At 42.9% G+C, this 21,416-nt stretch overlaps 1 protein-coding gene across 4 annotated transcripts; it reads left to right on the top strand.

Annotated features, from left to right (window-relative positions):
- Positions 1-2,197: 2,197 nt before the first annotated feature.
- Positions 2,198-19,461, top strand: LOC307204877 (uncharacterized protein). 4 transcript variants are annotated; one of them, XM_079956966.1, is made up of 8 exons: positions 2,198-2,465; positions 4,371-4,529; positions 6,959-7,135; positions 8,264-8,560; positions 14,715-14,783; positions 15,994-16,155; positions 17,331-17,504; positions 19,291-19,461. In XM_079956966.1, exons 2-8 carry the CDS (start codon positions 4,376-4,378, stop codon positions 19,419-19,421), a joined length of 1,164 nt encoding a protein of 387 aa, XP_079813092.1. In that variant the 5' UTR covers positions 2,198-2,465; positions 4,371-4,375; the 3' UTR covers positions 19,422-19,461. The 4 variants fall into 4 exon arrangements, with proteins under 4 accessions (XP_079813092.1, XP_079813091.1, XP_079813093.1 ...); XM_079956965.1 differs by lacking the exon at positions 2,198-2,465 and adding an exon at positions 3,433-3,457 and having other exon boundaries at positions 14,718-14,783; XM_079956967.1 differs by lacking the exon at positions 2,198-2,465 and adding an exon at positions 3,433-3,457 and having other exon boundaries at positions 17,331-17,500.
- Positions 19,462-21,416: the final 1,955 nt, after the last annotated feature.

The following is a 21,416-nucleotide window of genomic DNA, read 5'->3' as shown; positions in this document are numbered from 1 at the left end:
GTTGGTTAAAGGAATGGATGCTGTCAAGAAATACAGATTTGTTGGATTTGGAAGGTTATGACAATAGATTTGGTTGGCACGCATATCTATGATATAATAAAATAAAAATCCATAAAGGATTTGGTAATCACATATTTCGAAGATCTTTATATGAGGTATGGGACAGGTATAAAAACTTATTAGAACGTAAAACTCCGTGGTGGTTATCTCCATTAGAAGCTTGTTGTTGTTGTTGTTTAGTTGTTTAGTTGTGTCCGACTCTTCGTGACCCCATGGACCAGAGCACACCAGGCACTTCTGTCTTCCACTGCCTCCCGCAGTTTAGTCAAACTCATGCTGGTAGCTTCGAAAACACTATCCAACCATCTCGTCCTCTGTCGTCCCCTTCTCCTTGTGCCCTCCATCTTTCCCAACATCAGGGATCACTGCCTTGCCGTGGCGAAGGGGCTTGAATAACTCAGAGAAGCTATGAACTATGCTGAGCAGGGCATCCAAGATGGACAGGTCATAGTGGAGAGTTTTGACCAAACGTGATCCACCTGGAGGAGGAACCAGCAAGCCACTCCAGTATCCCTGCCAAGAAAACTCCATTAGAAGCTATGAGTGTGAAAAATATAAATATGAGTAAAAATTGGTTTACCTGTGAGAAATTGTTGGGGGGGAAAGGAAATAAATGGAAAATGAAACCATATGAAGAGGTTAAAGAATATGTAAATGATTGGTTGCACTATCGCCAAGTCAATGAAATATCTAAAGAGGATTTAAAGGAAAAAGGATTTGGTGACCAAAAAAATCAAAATCAGAAATAGAAATATTAAACAATGAATGTAAAACAATGTCTAAAATGTATAAAATACTGTTGGAATGGCATTTGAAAGATGAGGAAGTGAAATCGGTAATGATACATTGGGCAAAAGACTTTGGATATAATATACAGCTTGAAGAATGGGGAAGGTTGTGGAATGAAAGGATAAAATTTACAGTCTATAATGCTTTGAAAGAGAATATGATGAAAATGATGTATAGATGGTATATTACACCAGTTAAATTAGCTAAAATGTATAAGACAAATAATAAATGTTGGAAATGTTAAGAAAAAGAAGGAACATTTTATCATATGTGGTGGGAATGTAAAAAAGTAAAGAACTTCTGGGAAATGATATATAATGAGATGAAAAAGATGTTGAAATATACATTTTTTAAAAAACCAGAAGCATTTTTACTTGGTAATATTATAGGACATTAATAGGCAAGATGTTAAATTGTTTTTATATGCAACAACTGCGGCAAGAGTATTGTTAGCCCAGAAATGGAAACAAGAAGAAATTCTGACGAAAGAAAAATGGCAGACGAAATTAATGGACTATGCAGAATTGGACAAAATGACAAGAAGGATTCGAAACCTGCGGGACCAGAGATTTACAGAAGATTGAAAGAAGTATATGAATTATTTGAAGGGCAACTGTAATCAACAAATTACGCTAGTAGGACTACAATAAGTTTTGTAAGGATAAATATATGAAGTGTTACAAAGTAGAAAAAAATAGAGATACTGGTTATGAGTTTGAAATGTAATAGGGAAGATAAGAAATGCATACTGAGAGATTAGATTGGAAACTTTTCAGACAGGAATGATGGAAGTCAAAAATTTGAATAAGATGTAAAAGTATGTTTAATTACTGTTGAAAATGATATGTTAATTTATATATATAAAATAAATGAGTAAACACAACTAAGAAAATAAGCATAAAAGATAAGGAAAAATGATCTGGAAAGCAATTAAGTGCAAGATGTAATCTGAATGATATGGTACAAAAATGATAAGAAAATAAGAGCATTTAGTTAAAATATTTTGAAATTAAGGTAAAATAATGTAAACAGAAGCAGCAAATACTTAAAGAACCAGAAGGGGAAGTTGAGGGAAGTCGCGGGGGGGGGGGGGGGAGAATGGGATTTATGCATTCTTGTTGTTTTTTCTTGTTTATGACTATTTTGATATAAAACTGTAAAACACAATAAACAAATTAAAAAAGAGAGAAATTTGATTCATGTGGCAAAAAGTTCCGGCCTCCTTTGCTTTGGCCAGTTTCTGTGGAATCAGTTAAATGACGCTGCCTCCAAGGTGGCAGTTATGGAACTGTGTGAGAATGGAATGCTCAGGAATGCTTCATTCCCAGCAGTAAACTGACGCAGCCATTACCCTCCAGAACCTTCCTTCCTTACAGACCCTCTTGGTGATTCTTCTTGGTAATTTCTTCTCCCTTGGAGGCTTGCAGTGGGGCATCCCCCAGGGCAGGGCCTTCTCTGTGGTGGCCCCTAAATGGTGGAACTCCCTCTCAAAAGAGGTAGGTCTGGCACCTTCCTTGCACAGCTTCCAGAGGATACTGAAGACTCACCTCTAGAACCCGGCTTCTGACGTCTGAGGTGTCTGTTTTTAGGACCCGGCTCGTTTTTACGCTTGTAAGGTAAAGGTAAAGGGACCCCTGACCTTTAGGTCCAGTCGCAGACGACTCTGGGGTTGTGGCACTCATCCCTTGGATTGGGGCACCAGAGCAGCGCACAGAAACGCTTGTAGGTTGTTTTAATACTGTGTTTTAATGTATCCCAAATTGGGACCTTAGGATGAAGGGCGGCAACTAGGGAGGGGACTTGGAATAAGCCCCAGGCGAAAAAAACTCCACGATTACACAGGAGTAGTAGCCATGCAATGCCCAATTCAAAGACGTGACATGGTAGAAGTTGTAAGAAAGGGAAATGTCACTTTTCCGTAAAAGCAAAGGTTCTCAGAAAAGTTGAATCTGGGTAGAAGGATTGCAAACGGTGAGGTAATTGTGAATTAGAATGCTTCTACGGCGGTACCTCAGTTTACAAACAGCCCTGTTTACAAACTATTTGGTTTACAAACTCCGCAAAACCAGAAGTAGTGTCCTGGTTTGCGAACTTTACCTCAGTCTACAAACGGAATCCGAATGATGGAAGGGCACCGGCGGCAGGAGGCCTCATTAGGGAAAGTGCGCCTCGGTTTAAGAACGGACTTCAGGAACGGATTAAGTTTGTAAACCTGTTTTCAAAACCTCCACAGAAGGAGAGTCCACAACTTTCTGAAGGAGCCCCTTCCACTGTCAGACAGTTCTCACTATCATAAAGTTCTTCCTGGTGTCTCTTTCAGAATCCCCTTACTTGTCATTTGAATTCATTGGTTGGGGTGACCCCCTCTGGAACAGCAGAAAACAAGCTTGCTCTATCTTCCATGCAACAGTCTTTCAGTTATTTGAAGAAGGCTATTTTATTACATCTTAGTCTTCTCTAGGCTAAACATCCCCAACTTCGTCAACCCTTCCTCCTAAGGCTTGGTTTCCAGACCCTTGATCATCTTGATTGCCCTCCTCTGCACACTTTGCAGCTTGTCAACATCCTTCTCAAATTGTGGTTCCCAGAACTGGACATATGACTCCAGGTGAGGTCTGGCCAAGGCAGAAAAGAGAGGGACCATTACTTCCTTGGATTGGGGCACCAGACCTCTGTTGATGCAGCCCAGAATAATATTAGCTCCCCCCCCCTTTTCCTCCCCCCTTTTTTTCTGCTGCTGCTGCTGCTACTACTGCATCACACTGTTGACTCATGTTAAGCTTGTGGTCCACAAAAGCCCCTAGATCCTTCTCCAGGTGTCCCTAATCCTATATTTGTGCATCTGGTTCTTCCTGTCTAGGTGAAGAACTTTACATTTGTCCCGACTGAAATTAACTCTGTTAGTTTGGGACCAGTTCTCCAATCTGTTAATGTCATTTGGAATACTAATTCTGTCTTCTGTGGCATTGGATACCCCTCTCAGTTTGGTGTGCATCCCCTCAATTCTTCATCCAAGTCATTTATAAAGACGTTAAACAACAACTTGCTCAGGACAGAACCCTGCGGCACCACACTTGTCACTTTTATCCAGGATGACGAGGAACCATTAATGCGTACTATGGGTTTGGTCAGTCAACCAGCTACAAATCCACCTAACAGTTACCTCGTTCAGCCCACATTTTACCAGCTTCCTCATGAGAATATCATGAGGGACTTTGTCAAAAGCCTGACTGAAATCAAGATATACTACATCCAGAGCATCCCCCTGATCCACCAAGCTTAACTCTGTCAAAGCAGATATTCGGCCACTGAGCTATCTTCCTTCTCAAAGGGCCTTCAGGGGTGTGAATGTATGTTTAGATTCTGTTCCTCTCAAAGGAATTGATCTGAATATGGTTTGCCTTGGAGTACCAGAAATTCTCAGGCAGGGTGGGCGATGGGGGGAGAGAAAAGATTAGGATTGGCTCCAGTTTGATCTTGGTTCCCCCCTCCCTTGTTGTTTGGTTTTTTTTTTGCAACAGTTAAAATGGAAGAACAATTTGTGGATGGGACCCTTGTGCAAGACCTGAAGGAAGACCCTGAGGAGCGAGACCTGGCCTCTAGGCTCCCCGATGGAACCCTCGCTCACAGCAGCCCAGAGACAGGAATTGACCTATGGATATGGGTCCCGTATTTGGAGGGTGAGGCAGAGTCCAGACAGGGTGGGGCAGATGGACTGGTTGGTTCAGAAAACATGGGGTGGGAGGGTATTTGAAGAGAGGAGTGACGCAGTCGCAGTGACTGGAGAAGGCAGAAGGGATCTACGCTTGTCCCCACTCTTAGCCAGGTCCTGTGTTCCACCAAGGGGGCTCATCCTGGCCTTGAAAACAGATATAGGAGAAATGAAAAAAGATCTAGGTGAAATGAAAAAAGAAATGAATGAAAGGGTTAAAGGACTAGAAGATAAATTAGACAGCATGGAAGGAAGAATGGAGGCAAACTCAAAAGTCTCAGAAACATTTGTCGGGCAGGTGAATGAGCTTACAGTACACTAAAAAAATATACAAGAAATAAAAAACAAGACTCAAGGTTAGGAGGAAGTTGCGAAGAAAATAACAAAAGAGAATAGAGAACCAAGGAAAGAATATAATAAATTAAAAAAAGAAATAGATGAGTTTAAAATCAAACAAGAAGCTACCTAGGATACACTTGCAATTCTACAAATGCAAAGTACCATGGTACCTCGGGTTACATACGCTTCAGGATACAGACTCCGCTAACCCAGAAATATTACCTTGGGTTAAGAACTTTGCTTCAGGATGAGAACAGAAATTGTGCAGCGGTGGCACGGCAGCAGCAGGAGGCCCCATTAGCTGAAGTGGTGCTTCAGGTTAAGAACAGTTTCAGGTTAAGAACAGACCTCCAGAACGAATTAAGTTCTTAACCTGAAGTACCACTGTAGAGAGAAAATACTGAGATTTTGAGGGATACCCGAGGAATATGGGGAAAATTTACAGAATAAAATAATAGCGAATCTAACCACCTGGTTAGGATTACAGAAAGAGGACGTACTCAGATACACAGAAAAAATATTAAGAGTCAACTCCGTGAAAGCGAAAGCTAATAAATGGCCAGGAGATTGTATTGTAAGGTTTACTTCAAATTGGATTAAAGAAAAGATACTAATGACAAGTAGAGAAATGAAATAAAAATCAGTGGAAAGGAGATTATAATTTTAAAGGAAATTCCACCCTGTCTGCTTAAGAAAAGAGACAAATTTCAATTTCTAGCAAAGCTACCGGTAAGTCTATTTATTTTAGGTGGGAATTTCCAGAGGGAATTTCTATTTCAAAGGGAAAAGAAAATGATTTGAAACGGTAAAGGATGCTAATATCTTCTGGATAAAATACTGGAAAGAACTTGGGGGGTGGGACACACAAACAGCCCATAAATGGAGAATCCAACAACAAACGATATATCCGAACCGGAAGAAGATAGTGAATAATCAGCTGATGAACAATGAAAACACGACTGACTGCTAAAAAAGTAGAGTAATAATTATACTTGAACCTCAACCTAAAATATATTTCCCCCCCTCACACTAGAAAGTGATGTAGCAGAGCAGATGCCCCTCAATATAGCTGAAAGCTAGTTTGCAGGTTCGTTTTAATCTCTTAGTTAAGTTTATTTCTGGTGTTCCCTTTTGATCCCTCTTAAAAGAATAACGACACAAAAGTCTTTCTGAGTAAAGTAACAAAAAATTGACACATTTCAGTTTGCAATATGATCCCTGAAAAACAGACTTTGCTTGATAGTTACACAAAGAAACTGTGTGAGAACTCATGTGCTGCTGGCTGAGAGCCAGCAGATAGCAAAATCACATTAAGATCACAAAAATGGCTGCAGGAGAGCAGCGTGGCAGCAAAAGATCAGCAAGCAAGACAAGAGAAAAACAACAACCAAGAAAATGGCTGCATGACTCGGCTCTTTTATGGAGTCAGCCAGAGCCAGGCTCATCTCCCAGGTCACATGCAGGAGGAGAAGGTCTAGACCAGTGGAACAGGCAGTTACACTGACTGGATGTCCCACTGCCTGTGCCCCTCTAGGCAGTGGCGTAGCAAGGTCAGGTGGTACCCGGTGTGAAAATTTTTTTGTCGCACCCCCACATTGAAGTTTTCCCTCCCTCCCTCCACCCCCATGCAAGCTGCTGTCTGACGTAGATCCTTCCTTCTCCCCCTCCTTCCACCCCATCAAATAAAATCACACCCTGCCCTTCTCCAGCAGCATATATAATGAATAAAAACAATAACCCAACAATAAAAACAGCATATATAATCAATAAAAACAACAACCCAATAACCCCCCCCCCTATAATAGAACATCAAACATCAGAAACTTCCCTATACAGGGCTGCCTTCAGAAATAATAATAATTTTCAATGTTTGATGTTTTAGGGAACGGCTAGTCTATTTTAATTGTTACGCTGTTTTAATGTACTTGTACATTATATATTTTAATTATCCTTGACTGTTTTGGTATTTCTTCTTGGAATGAAAGTTGGTACCTAGATAATAAACTGCAGCATGGTGCAGTTGTGTAGCTGACAGCTTTGCATGCCCTTTCTCGGTAGGACCCAACTGGAACAGCGCCCCCTTGCAAGACCTGGAGCGGTGCCTGAGGGAGCTGCCCCAGAACCGCCCCAGCCAGCCGTGGTTACTAACTGCCAGCTCCTCCGTCAACAGCTCCCCAGAGAGGCAGCACCCGTGGACCATGGAAGAGGTGGAGGCCCTGAGTTCAGCCCAGGAAGGTGAGCCTCTGGGGTTGCACCTCTAGCAAGGCAGTGGGAAGGCCAGGCAATGGTGGTGGAGGCAGGTGATGTCATCTGCCCTGCACCTTCTTGGTAGGGCAGGTGTACATTTAAATCGGAGCTTACTAACATGGCACCAGTGCCTGGAAAGCCTCTGAGCACCTACATCACCCCTTTAGTTGTGAAGGGCTGAGGAGGTTATATATTTTTTCTCTTGGAAAGTAAATAGAGATGCTCTTTCCCACATCCTGTTTTTCTCTCTCTGAGGTTTTCAGGGTGCAGGTTCTATTGGATCTGACTTTGACCCAGATCCTTTGGAGAAGCAAAGTTTGTGTGCTATTTATTTATTTATTTATCTATCTATCCATGTGGCTCCCAACAGAATATGAAAAACACGATAAAACATCAAACATTGAAAGCTTCCTTAAACAGGGCTAACTTCAGATGTCTTCTAAAAGTCAGATACTTCTTTATCTCCTTGACATCTGATGGGAAGACGTTCCACACGGTGGGTGCCACTACCAAGAAGGCCCTCTGCCTGGTTCCCTGTAACCTCACTTCTAGCAGGGAGGGAACCACCAGAAGGCCCTCGGACCTGGGCCTCCGTGTCCGGGCTGAACGATGGGGGTGGAGACACTTCTTCAGGTATACTGGGCCAAGGCTGTTTAGGGCTTTAAAGGTCAGCACCAACACTTTGAATTGTGCTCAGAAACTTACTGGGAGCCAATGTAGGTCTTTCAGAACCAGTGTTATGTGGTCTTGGTGGCCACTCCCAGGCACCAGTTTAGCTGCCGCATTCTGGATTGGTCGTAGTTTCTGGGTCACCTTCAAAGGTAGCACCATGTAGAACGCATTGCAGTAGTCCAAGAGAAGGATAGCCAGAGCATGTGCCACCCTGGCGAGGCAGTGTGCTGGAGAACCATTGCTGCCAGATGATGTAGTCTTTCTCAACCTTGGGTCCCCAGCTGTTGTTGGACTGCAACTCCCATCATTGCTGGCTAGCAGGTCCAGTGGTCAGGGATGATGGGAACTGTAGTCCCAAAACAGCCAGGGCTGAGGCCTCAGAGAGGAGAGGAGAGGCATCCCATCCCTCAGCGCCTTCAGTTGGAGTGTTTTTGTTCTTCCTAGACACGGAATCGAAGGTGGATTGGACTTTGTGGCAGAAGGGGACAGAGTTCAGGCCTTGGAGCGCCTTGTTCACTCCAGAGGAGAAAAGGGGGCTTCCTTCCGCCCGAGAACCAGAGCTTGTCACCATGGGCAGCCGAGCTTCGTCGGCCTCCCCTCTCCCCATCCTGAAGAGATTCCTGGCCAACATTGCCATGAGCCGGCTGCTCCTCTCCAACATCCCACCTGGCAATGCCAAGAGTACGGGCAACGTGGCAGCCAGGAGCTCCTGGCAAGGGATGGTTGGCTCACACCCCACAAGTAAGTGAGGCTGTGGGTAGCCCTTTATGGCGGTAGGTTTGACCTGGGACCTGCACCTTGCCATTAATTCATTCATTAGTATGCTGTTCATCCTCCATAGATCTCAGCGGGGTTCACAACATAAAAATACAAGGTAAAAACCCACAATGTATCCAAACCAAGCCTCCTCCTCAAGCCACGCCCACTGACCCTCTGGACCGCCCTGCAGCAGGAGAGGCGGAGCCAAGCAGAGGCGGTCCTGGAGGATCCCTCCACGGAGGTACGAAGGAGAGAGGGAACCCCACAGTCCAATTCAAAGAGGTGACATGGTAGAAATCGATGCCTGGCATGGAGAGGTTTTTCTCCCCTCTCCCACTGGCGCGCAGGGATGTCCCGTGAAGCTGAAGGTTGGAAGACTCAGGGGAGATAAAACAAAGTCCTTCCCACAGCACAAAGTTGAACTGTGGAACTCCCTGCCACAGGAGGCAGCGATGGCCAGCGACTTGGATGGCTTTGAAAGAGGGCTAGACAAATTGATGGAGGAGGAGAGGGCTGCCGGGGGCTCCTGGCCAGGATGGCTCTGCTCTGCCTCCACGGTCGGAGGCAGCAATGCCTCTGAATTACCAGTTGCTCAAAACGGCAGGAGGGGAGAGAGCTCTTGGGCTCGGGTCCTGCTGTAGGGTTCACCGCAAAAATCTCTTTGGCCACTGTGAGAAGAGGATGCTGGACTAGAAAGGCCATTGGCCGGACCCAGCAAACTCCTCTTATGTTCTTACGTTTATTAAAGGTTAGGGAAAGAGTTCTATAGTCCTGGCTGTCTGGTTGGAGAGACAAAGAAGGCGGCCTTGCCCCTTTCTTCTCAGGAGGTGGATCCAAGAGGACCTCTCCCCCTGAAGGTCCAGATTAAGAATGGGAAGAGGGGCAGGGACTCGTAAAGCTGGATGCAACCTCAGGTTTCTCCCTCTAAACATCAAAGAGATAAGAGAGATGTCAGCATAAAGAAAGTGGTCCAGGGGAGCTGGGGGTCCCCCACTCCATTAACCCATCAGGGCATTTTTTTATTTTTTATTATTAAGCTCTTTTTCATAAGAAAAGAAAATCACAAGGAAAAACATAAAAAACAGAACAAAAACAAAGGAAAACAAAGGTAAACAACGTCAAAAAACAAGACCCAAACCCACCAACAAATACAACAACCAAAAAAACACTAACAAAGAACACACCCACCCGTCACCAACAGTGGTTGACTTCCCTTCAAAACGGCTTGAGTTGTAATCCCACATTATCTTCCTACGGGGTGTTTTTATCTCCTTTATTTACACCTCTCAAACTTTATGTATCGCCCACTGAAATTTTAATGTTTCCTAAGTTTGTTTCCATATATATAAAAAATTTGCTCCAGTCATTAATAAATTTTTCATTTTTCTGCTGCCTGATCTTCTGTGTCATCCTTGCTAACTCTATATATTCAAATAATTTGGATTGCCAGTCCCTAATGGTTGGAATATTAGGGGTTTTCCAGTTTTGCGCCAACAGTATCCTGGCTGCTGCCATTGCATATTGAAACATGGTTTGATCTTCTTGTCTAATCTCCTTCCCAACCATCCCTAGAAGGAAGGCTTCGGGTTTTTGGGGGAAGGTATATCTCAAAATTTTTTTTAGCTCGTCATAGATAAGTCCCCAAAACCTTCTTACTTTTTCGCAGGTCCACCACATATGGTGGAAGTCTCCTTCCTTTACCTTGCACTTCCAGCAAGACTTATCCCCCGTCTTGTACATTTTCCCTAGTTTCACAGGGGTAAGATACCACCTGTACATCATTTTTTGTAAGTTTTCTCGGAGGTCAACACATGCTGTAAATTTCATGTCCTTATTCCAGAGTTTCTCCCATCTGTCAAAGTCCAGGTTGTAACCAAGGTCTATGGCCCATTTGGTCATCACCTCCTTTACTTCTTCATCCTTCATATCCCAATCTAGTAGTTGACTATACATTTTAGATAGGAGTTTGGAGTTTCCTTCTATTATTTCCACCTGAAATCTGGACTTTTTCTCGCTCATCCCTATTTTTTTGTGCTCATTCCATAGGGAGTTAATTTGATGAAATTGCAACCAGGTTGTTAATTTATCCTTCAGTTCTTCATAGGGTCTGAGCTTCCACCCTTTATCTGATTTTACCAATAGATCCTCATAGGTCCATCATTGACCTTCCATATTAGGTTTTTTAATTGTCAGAATATCAACTGGTGATAGCCACCACGGGGTGTCTTTTTCTAGAAGTTTCTTATTTCTGTTCCATACCTCGAGTAGCGCACCTCTAAATATGTGGTTGGAAAATCCTTTATGAGCTCTTTCCTTATCTTGCCATAGATATGCATGCCAGCCGAATCTGGCATCAAACCCCTCCAAATCCAGCAGGTCTACATTTTTCAGGGCAATCCAATCCTTGATCCAACACAGACACGCGGCCTCATAGTAAAGTTTCAGATTAGGAACGGCAAATCCTCCTCTGTCACTACGGTCTGTTAGTAATTTAAATTTAATTCTTGCTCTCTTGCCCTGCCAAATGAATCTGGACAGGGTTCTCTGCCAGTCCTTAAATGCTGTCGTGCCCCTAATCACCGGAATATTCTGAAAAAGGAACAGCAACCTTGGGAGAATACTCATTTTAACTGCGGCCATTCTGCCCGACCAAGACAGTCTTAACCTGCCCCAGGTATCCAGATCTTTTTTAATCTCTTTATAGTTGTCTTCCACTAAATTTATATTTTTCGCGGAGATCCAAATGCCCAGGTATTTCACCTTCTTCACCACCTTAATTCCTGTTTTTGATTCTAGCAGGCTTCTTTGCTCTTTAGTTAAGTTCTTTGTTAGCATATTAGTTTTGACTTTGTTTATCTTAAAGCCAGACAGATTTCCAAACTCCTCAAGCAACTCTATAACTTTACCGATACTCACTACTGGTTCTCCTAACGATATCACCAAATCGTCGGCATATGCTTTTAGTTTATATTCTTTGTCCCCTACTCTAATTCCCTTTATTTCGGGGGTTTCCCTGATCTTATTTGTAATCACTTCCAGTACCATAATAAATAGGAGGGGGGATAAAGGGCAGCCCTGCCTTGTACCCTTCGAGATCACAAATGAGCTAGTTAAATTGTTATTAATAATTAGTTTGGCCCTTTGTTCTGCGTAAATCGCCCTTATACCCTCCAGAAAGGGTCCCTCTATACCGACCCTCTCCATACCTTTTAGTAGAAACCTCCACGACACATTATCAAATGCCTTTTCAGCGTCAATGAAAATTAGGGCTGCGGGGATATCGATCTTAAATTCCAGGTACTCCATAATATTTATTATATGTCTTACATTGTCCTTTAAATGCCTGTTAGGGAGAAATCCCGTTTGGTCTTTATGGATAGATTTCGATAGGTATTCTTTAAGCCTATTTGCCATTATTCCTGCAAATATTTTATAATCATTATTGAGTAGTGATATCGGCCTATAGTTTCTTATGTCCAGCTTATCCAGTTCTGATTTGGGGATTAACGTGATGTGCGCTTCTTTCCAAGAGTCAGGCACCGAACCTCCTTGTAGAATGTTATTTATTACTTTGCAGAGAACCGGGACCAGATATTCTTCTAAGACTTTGTAATACTTTTGGGATAACCCATCAGGGCCTGGTGCTTTCCCTGATTTCATCCTCTTAATTATTTCCTTGATCTCGTCAACCGTTATTGGTTTGTTTAAGTAGTTTTTCTCCTCATCCGTCAGCTGTTCTTTTCTATTCTTTTCCAAGTATTTATCAATTTCTTCCGTTGTCTTCCTCTTCCTTTTTATACAAGTTTTTGTAAAATTGAAGAAACTTTTCCTCTATTTTAGCGGGGTCCTCCAGTATTTGTCCTTCTACTTGGATTTTGTTAATCACGTTCTGTTTTTTCCTTTTTCTAAGTTGCCACGCCAATAACCGCCCCGTTTTATTCGCAGATTCAAAATACTTTTGCTTCATTGATCTAATTCTCCATTCTACCTCTTGACTTATTAGTATCGAGTATTGCGTCTGCAACATTTTATAGATTTGTTTGGTCCTTTCGTCACTAGGGTTCGTTATTAATTTTTTCTCACATTCCCCCAGTTGTTTAACTATTTCTTCCCTCTTTGATTCTCTTAGTCTCTTTCTGAATGCATTTTGCTGAATAAACAATCCTCTTAGGACAGCCTTACTAGCGTCCCAGACAACACTAATCTTTGTTTCTTTATTCAGGTTCATATCAAAATACTCTTTAAGGGTAGTCTTAGCCTTTTCAATTATCTCCTCATTTTCAAGTAAGTATTCGTTCAATCTCCATCTATATGGGCCAGATGATTTGCATTTTATTTCCAATAGTATTGGGTTATGGTCAGAAAGGGTTCTGGGTTGTATTTCACACTTCATTGTTCTTGTTGCTAATTCACCTGAAACCCAGATCTGATCGATTCTACCCCAACTCTGATGTGGTTCTGAAAAGTACGTGAATTGTTTAGTTATTGGGTTTTTATGCCTCCAGATGTCAATTAGGTCCAGATTCTCTTGTAGATTATTGAATGATTTGGGGAGTTTCCCTTGATTCGATTTCCTCTTTTTCCCATTTCTGTCTAGTTCTGGAGATGGTACTCCATTCAGATCTCCAAGCAGAACTAACTTGTGGTTTTCTAGTTCTAATAACATTTGCTCCAGTTTTTTAAAGAATTCTGCTTTCTTTGTATTGGGTGCATATACAGTTACCACATTAAATTTTCCCCCCTGATGGTTAATTTGAACTCCCAAGATTCTGCCTTCTTCATCTTTGCAAATCAGTACTGGTTCCCATTTTTCTTTAACATAAATTACTAACCCTCTTTTTTTTCTACATCCGAATTGATAAACTCTACTCCCAGCTTTTTATTTATCAATATATGTTTGTGTTTTTTGGCTACGTGTGTTTCTTGCCAGCAGATCACATCATAGGCATGTTGAATTTCTTCAGCTTCCAGCTTTCAAAAACAAGGGGTGCTAAAAAGTTGCAACGTGACTTGGAAACTCAACAGATATTTTGTTTAAATTAATACAATTTAGTTTTGCTTGGTACGTAAAATGTGTGCAAAATGGCATAGAAATCATTAAAAATTATTGCCAAGTACTTGCAGTTCTAGGATATTTTATTATTCATTTTTTAGCATTTAGCATTACCTGACATTTCCTGAAGGTAGAAGAAGAAGAAGAAGAAGAGTTTGGATTTGATATCCCGCCTTTCACTCCCTTTAAGGAGTCTCAAAGCGGCTAACATTCTCCTTTCCCTTCCTCCCCCACAACAAACACTCTGTGAGGTGAGTGGGGCTGAGAGATTTCAAAGAAGTGTGACTAGCCCAAGGTCACCCAGCAGCTGCATGTGGAGGAGCAGAGATGCGAACCCGGTTCCCCAGATTACGAGACTACCGCTCTTAACCACTACACCACACTGGCTCTCAATTAAAATTAAAATTTGTTGGTTTTCCGAAAATGCTTCATGTGCTTCTTTGTCAAATGTAGAGTGGCCAAGCTAAATGTTGTCCAATCACAAAAATAATAGCGGATTTGAATTCCTCATATCCCAGAAACATATTTTTAAGACACTTCACCGAAGAAATGAACAACAGTTAAGTTTCACCTCCTAAAATGATGCACCCTGTTACCCCATGCAAACCCCTCTCAGCAAGCTGAGTTGCACCCAGATTTATTTATTTGCTTTTTCAGATTCAAACTTTACAGTCACATATCAAACATACAACATAGAAACAAGATTCCAAGGAATATCCTGGACTTCCCTCCTCCCCTTTGTGGGTGCTGCTGTTAATCATTTCCTCCTGCATCTTTTATGATAATCCACATCTTTTACAGCTCCATTGTGTCCAAAATTCACCCTTAAACTGCAAGTGATATTCCAATCCTACTGACGATTTTAACTGTTTGCAATGGTTTTTAAGATAGGTTATACATTTTCCCCATCCCTTATTGAAATTTTGGTCTTTCTGACTTCTGATTCTTCCGGTCATTTGGCCATTTCGGCATAGTCCATCAACTTGATCTGCCATTCTTCTCTAGGAGGGACTTTACACCTGAAATTCCAGCAGGACAGCCCAAACGCTGATGCAATGCATCCCTTGATTTCTTTTGTTTCAGCAGAAGCTGCTGCAGATCCCGGCCACCAACCTGTGCTAGAGTCCTGGAAGGAAGAAGGAGCGGCACAAGGTTTGTAAACTTGGGGAGGAGGAGGTTTGGGACAAAGGAATGGACCTGTTCTCTTGGCTGTGGTCTGTGATGCTTGTTCCACCATCGAAGAGCTCTTCCCGTCAGAAAGTCGTTTCTGTGATTGAGTCAGAATCTCTTTTCTTCTCTGTTTTCATTTGAGCTTTTTAAAATATAAACATACAACAAACAGCAATTCAAAATCCAAATACTTAGATTACTCTGAATCTCCTGACTTTCCCCCATCCCTTCCATGGGTCCTAATGAAAATAATTACAACTGCATATCAATATTTATCGAAATATTTTTCCTGCTGAATTGTCCATAGTTTCCTTTACATTACAAGTGTATTTAAAATCCTGCCAATGTTTTAACCTGCTTGCAGTGGTCTCGTATATAAATTACAAACTTTTCCCATTCTTTTTTAAACTTATTGTCTTCTTGATTTCTGAGCTTCCCAGTTAATTTTGCCATTTTGGTATAGTCCATCATCCTGATTTGCCATTCTTCTCTGATCGGTGTTGTCTCTTCCTTCCATCTCTGGGCCAGTAGCATCCGTGTGGGTGTTGTCGCATACATAAACAATCTTTTCTGATCCTTTGGAAACTCAGTACCTGTAATTCCTAAGAAGAAAGCTTCTGTTTTTTTAAAACAAAAGTTATTTTGAACCTTTTTTTTCATTTCATTATACATCATCTCCCAATTTTTTCTTTACTACTTTACATGTCCACCACATATGATAAAAGGTACCTTTTTCTTTACATTTACAGCAAGTATTTGTACTCATTCTGTACATTTTTGCTAATTTAACAGGAGCCAAGTACCTCTGGTACATCATTTTCCTGTAGTTTTCTTTTAGTGAACAACATGCCATGAATTTCAAATCTGTTTTCCATAGCCTCTCCCAATCTGTCTTTCTCATTTGAATCCATTGGTTCAGGTCCTGCCCTCTGGAGCAGCAGGAACCCATCTTGTTCCATCTTCCATGGTGGGACAGCCTTTCAGATATTTGAAGACAGCTGTTTGGGGGGCTGATGGGAGTTCTAGTCCAAAACATCTGGCAGGGACCCTTTGGGACGCGCGAAGGCTGACCTGTTTGCACTGCCCCTCTGGATAGCGGTGAAATCCCTGAGTCTTCTTCACCTTCCTTTCCCAGCCTGGCTTGGTGCCGCTTCCCCAAACAATGACATGGCTTGTTATTCTTCTTGTTCAGAAACGGCGGCAAAGAAGCCCCTGAAAGAGGTGCTGAAGCGCCTGAAGGAACTGATTAACAGCCACCCGCCTCACATATTCCGCAGGAACCGCAACAGCAGCTGGCAGTCAGCCCTGCGACAGAAGACGAGGAAAGGGACCTGTGGGCCTCCCCCTGGCCAAGGTGGGTCTGAACACAATGCAAAAACACGCTCCGGTTTAAGGATACCCAGCAGTTCCTTCTGGTCCACCCTAGCACCTTGCTTTGACTTCCTTGCGTTGCAGGGGTTGGACTAGATGGCTCTTGGGGGTCCCTTCCAGCTCTACAATTCTGTTGTTGTTGTTGTTGTTGTTGTTGTTGTTGTTGCTGCTGTTGTTACTGTTATATCGGAAGAAGTGTGCATACACACAAAAGCTTATACCAAGAACAAACTTAGTTGGTCTTTAAGTTGCTAGTGAACAATTGTTTAAAAAAAAATTAGAAGAATTCTTTTAAAGACTTTATTAGGACAAAAATACTTGATTCTTTTAAGGGAGTTTCTTTGGAACAATCTTCTTTAAAAAATAGCTATAGCTATAGCTATAGCTATAGCTATATATCTTATTAGTTGTTTGCCAAGTGACTTACAGCAAAGAAAAATATACAACCACCACCACCACCATTTACTTATTTTTTAAAATAATATTTATTGCTTTTAAATCTTACAAACAAGAAGAAAAAGAAAAGAAGAAAAAAGAAGAAAAAACAGAAGAAAAAACAATACAATACAATATATAAACAATACACTACACCACAATTTACTTATACCCCACTCATCTGGCCGGGCCTCCCCAGCCACTCTGGGCGGCTACCAACAGAATATGAAAAACATGATAAAACATCAAACATTAAAAACTTCCCTAAACAGGGCTGCCTTCAGATGTCTTCTAAAAGTCAGATACTTCTTTATCTCCTTGACATTGTGATGGAGGGCTTTCCACAGGGCGGGCGGGGCTCCAGTATCAAGAAGGCCCTCTGCCTGGTTCCCTGTAACCTCACTTCTCGCAGTGAGGGAACCACTAGAAGGCCCTCGGTGCTGGACCTCAGTGTCTGGGCTGAGTGATGGGGGTGGAGATGCTTCTCCAGGAATACTGGACCGAGGCCATTTAGGGCTTGAAAGGTCAGCACCAACACTTTTAATTGTGCTCAGAAACAATACCTCACCCCAAGAATGGCTTCGACTGGCCAGCTAAATCAGGTGAGGGTAGCTGATGGGTCTCAAACCCTCAGGGAGTTAGGGACCCAATTTCACTTTAGTGGTTTTTTAGGGATGGTACTGGTAGTCTGAGATGGTCCTGATTCCTTATTTCTGTGCACAGTTAAATTGGATGCAGAGGATGAGGAGCTGCCTGCCCCAAGTCTAGAAAATGCTGCTGCACGAGGTGGATCCAGCCCTCTGGTTGCTCCCTCAGGTTGCTCTTCCACCTTCCAGACTGAAAGAGGCAGGAAAAGAAGCTGGTCAGAGGCGGAGGACAGGAACATCTTTGAAGTGTGTAAGCTGTGGGGTTTGTTTACATCAAGGACATGTTTCCTGTGGCCAAATCCAGCGCCTAGCAAAAGGGGATGAGGTTCAATGGGCTCATAGCTCTAATGTAGTTAACTCTGGGTTTATCCACACTTGTGCTTCTTTTTATCCCCAGGGGAAACTGCTCTTTAGAGCTCAGTTGGAGCAAACAGCAATCTGGGTTTTCTCTGGGTTGACATCCACTCTGATTTAGTGCTGATTTAGAGTGGGTTCTCCCTGGGAAAGGAGCAGGGCGAGTGGGAAACCGTCTGGACGCAGCATTCAGGTTTTCGAGTAACCAGCAGTTCATACTCCTTGAGCCTCTCCCAGATCTCAGGAGAGTGTCCCGGTCTCTTAAAGGCAGGAGACTAGATCACCACAGGGGAAGGGGGATCAGCACCCTCTGCCTCTTGCCATGGGACATCCCCAGCGGAGAGACCGCGGTGAAGTTCGGGCAGCAGCCACTGTGGAAAAATTATCTGAACACTTTGTCTCAAAGTATGGATGCAAGCTTAATGTGTCATGTAAAACGTTTTCCAAGTCTGTTTCAATGCTTTGTGAATGCATGCAAGACTTCTCATCTGTACATGCCTTTGTCCTGCAAAACAACTCTTGGTAATGGTTTTTAAAAAACATCAGTTAAATTTGTATGAACAGTTGAAATGCTCAGACAGAGAGCTTTGTCATGCCTGAAGTTGGTACACAGGTTTAAGGGCGCCCCTTCCCTTAAGTGGGGTATTGGGGGATCCGTTCTGGAGTACAGTATGATCACATTGTATGCAGAGGCTTGGTTCCAATGGTTCTGCCTATCCAAAAAAAACATGCATCCTCTGTACACCTTGCAGCTTGTCAACATCCTTCTCAAATTGTGGTGCCAGAACTGGACATATGACTCCAGGTGTGGACTGGCCAAGACAGAAGAGAGAGGGACTATGACTTCCTTGGATCAGGGCACTAGACCTCTGTTGATGCAGCCCAGAATAACATTAGCTTCTTCTTTTTTGCTAGTGCCACTGCATCACACAGTTGACTCATGTTAAGCTTGTGGTCCACCAAGGGCCCTAGATCCTTCTCCAGGTGTCTCCCATCCTATATTTGTGTATCTGGTTCTTCCTGCCTAGGTGAAGAACTTTACATTTGTCCCTATTAATTCTGTTAGTTTGGGCCCAGTTCTCCAATCTGTTAATGTCATTTTGAATTCTGATTCCGTCTTTCTGTGGCATTAGCTACCCCTCCCAGTTTGGTGTCATCTGCAAATTTGATGAGCATCCCCTCAATTCTTCATCCAAGTCATTTATAAAGACGTTAAACAACAACTTGCTCAGGACAGAACCCTGCGGCACCACACTTGTCACTTTTATCCAGGATGACGAGGAACCATTAATGCGTACTATGGGTTTGGTCAGTCAACCAGCTACAAATCCACCTAACAGTTACCTCATTCAGCCCACATTTTACCAGCTTCCTCGTGAGAATATCATGAGGGACCTTGTCAAAAGCCTGACTGAAATCAAGATACACTACGTCCAGAGCATCCCTCTGATCCACCAAGCTTAACTCTGTCAAAGCAGAGCTATCTCCCTTCTCAAAGGGCCTTCAGGGGTGTGAATGTATGTTTGGATTCTGTTCCTCCTAAAGGAATTGATCTGAATATGGTTTGCCTTGGAGTACTGGAAATTCTCAGGCAGGGTGGGAGGTGGGGGGAGAGAAAAGATGAGAGCTGGCTCCACTTTGACCTTGGTTCCTCTCCCCCCCCCCTTGTTTCTTTGCAACAGTTAAAATGGAAGAACCATCTGAGTACGGGAACCTTGTGCAAGACCTGAAGGAAGCCCCTGAGGAGGAGCAAGCCCTGGCCCCTAGCCTTCACTTGGCTGTGGAAGAAACGAAGGGACAAAACTTTTATTAATTTGGACACAAATGAGAAGTTATTAAACATTTTCCTTATGTGGGTTTGAGTCTTCCTAGAAGTTCACGTATCCTGTTTGAAAGGAAAAATTATTTCCTGGAAAATCTCAGTCAGGAATGATGTTCCTATAATGCATAGGTATGTACACACAAAACCAAACCTGATAAATCAATAAAAATCTATCAACAACAACAATGAGACAATTCAGAGTGGGAGAACTCTGAAATTTAGCTTTGGAAAGAGTTTTGCATGTTATATTTGGAACTTGGCAACCTTTTCTGCATTGTTGATGGTTCAGTACTTAACCATTGAGGCCTACAGAGGCCAACCAGAGAATATTGAGAAGCAAAGCAGCTAGTAAACCTGATCTTTATTAAAGCTGTTGCAACAGGGTGCTCCCCCACACGCAGGAGGGAGGAGGAGACCCAGAACAAAGGTGTGCAAGCCCCCTTAGATAGACTTTGAAATTGCCACCCTGTAGCTCAGTACCACCCCCCCAATACATACATCACAGAAAAAGGTGGTCCCCAGCAGAAAAACATCACAGGGGGGCTGTCTACAGCAGAAAACCTGTTTATCTGTCTGCCAGGATACCTCATTATGGACGCAGATTGCATTACCTGGGCAGTCTAGCCACTCTTTTGTGATGAAAAATACTTAATTCCTGAGTCAAGATCACAGGCTCACTCTATTCATACACAGATACACCCTTAAGACAAATACATATACAGATGTTAAGACTTATTTTGTATGCAGTATGCAGCCATCCATGTGGCATAAAAAGAAACTTGGAAAATATTTTATATTACAGATATATGCTCATAACCACAAGGTATACTTCAATCTAAAGCATTAAGACAATTTCTTCATATAGTCGCTGTTGTGACTGAGACGGAAGGGAGATTACTATTGTTATAGAAATAGGAGGGGATCCCCCTAAACACTAGGAACAAATAAATACTAGGATTTTGACTGGGATATGGATTAAAACATAAACTGCAGGGCTGTGTCAGACAGGGAATTCCTGGGCTGCCTTATGCAAACCAGCCTGGCTAGCTGAGGGAAGAGCATTACAACAGAGAGCCATTGAGGGTCTTCAGGAACTTCTTGTCCCAGGTGTGACCAGGGACTGAGATTTGGAAGGTTACTAGGGTAACTGTTCTGCGGGAGGACAAGGTGCTTCTGGGAAGAAGAAAGGGGAAGAAAGGCCGAGATCCATCTTGGTGAGGTAGAAAGAAGGACTGCCTGCAATGCTTCAGGCGAATAAACCCTATTTCTTAAAGCACAAGAGTCTCCACAGTGTCTTCTATTCTCCAAAGGGACACCGTTGGCACCTGTGACCCCATGCACTCTGGCCACTGTTTGGCAGAAAGAGGGGGCAGGCACCGGGCAGGCACTACAGTGGTACCTCAGGTTAAGTACTTAATTTGTTCTGGAGGTCCGTTCTTAACCTGAAACTGTTCTTAACCTGAAGCACCACTTTAGCTAATGGGGCCTCCCGCTGCTGCAACGCTGCCGGAGCACGATTTCTGTTCTCATCCTGAAGCAAAGTTCTTAACCCAAGGTACTATTTCTGTTTTAGTGGAGTCTGTAACCTGAAGTGTATGTAACCCGAGGTTGTTGTTGTTTAGTTGTTTAGTTGTGTCTGACTCTTTGTGACCCCATGGACCAGAGCACGCCAGGCACTCCTGTCTTCCACTGCCTCTCGCAGTTTGGTCAAACTGTATTATTAATAAATGTGAAATATACTCTGAGTCGAGCGTGGATTTCATGCTCTTTATTCAGCTCATAGTAGTGAGGAGGAATGGAAGTTCCCCCGAAATGTCTGCTTTATATACATTATTTACACAATGAGCCCCACGTGATTGGCTAATTCCGGGATTCTCCTGTAGGCCAATCAGGTTGCGGATTCACTTCCACCTGGAGTTGGATTGGGTGGTTCCTGCGGAACAATCAGACTGCTGCATTCTGAATCCTATTGTTCTAGGCATAGCT

The sequence above is a fragment of the Podarcis cretensis genome (assembly GCF_951804945.1).
Source record: "Podarcis cretensis genome assembly, chromosome: 16".
Classification (NCBI taxonomy): domain Eukaryota; kingdom Metazoa; phylum Chordata; class Lepidosauria; order Squamata; family Lacertidae; genus Podarcis; species Podarcis cretensis.
Note: the sequence above shows the minus strand (reverse complement) of the source record. Positions and strands in the feature narration are given on the sequence as shown.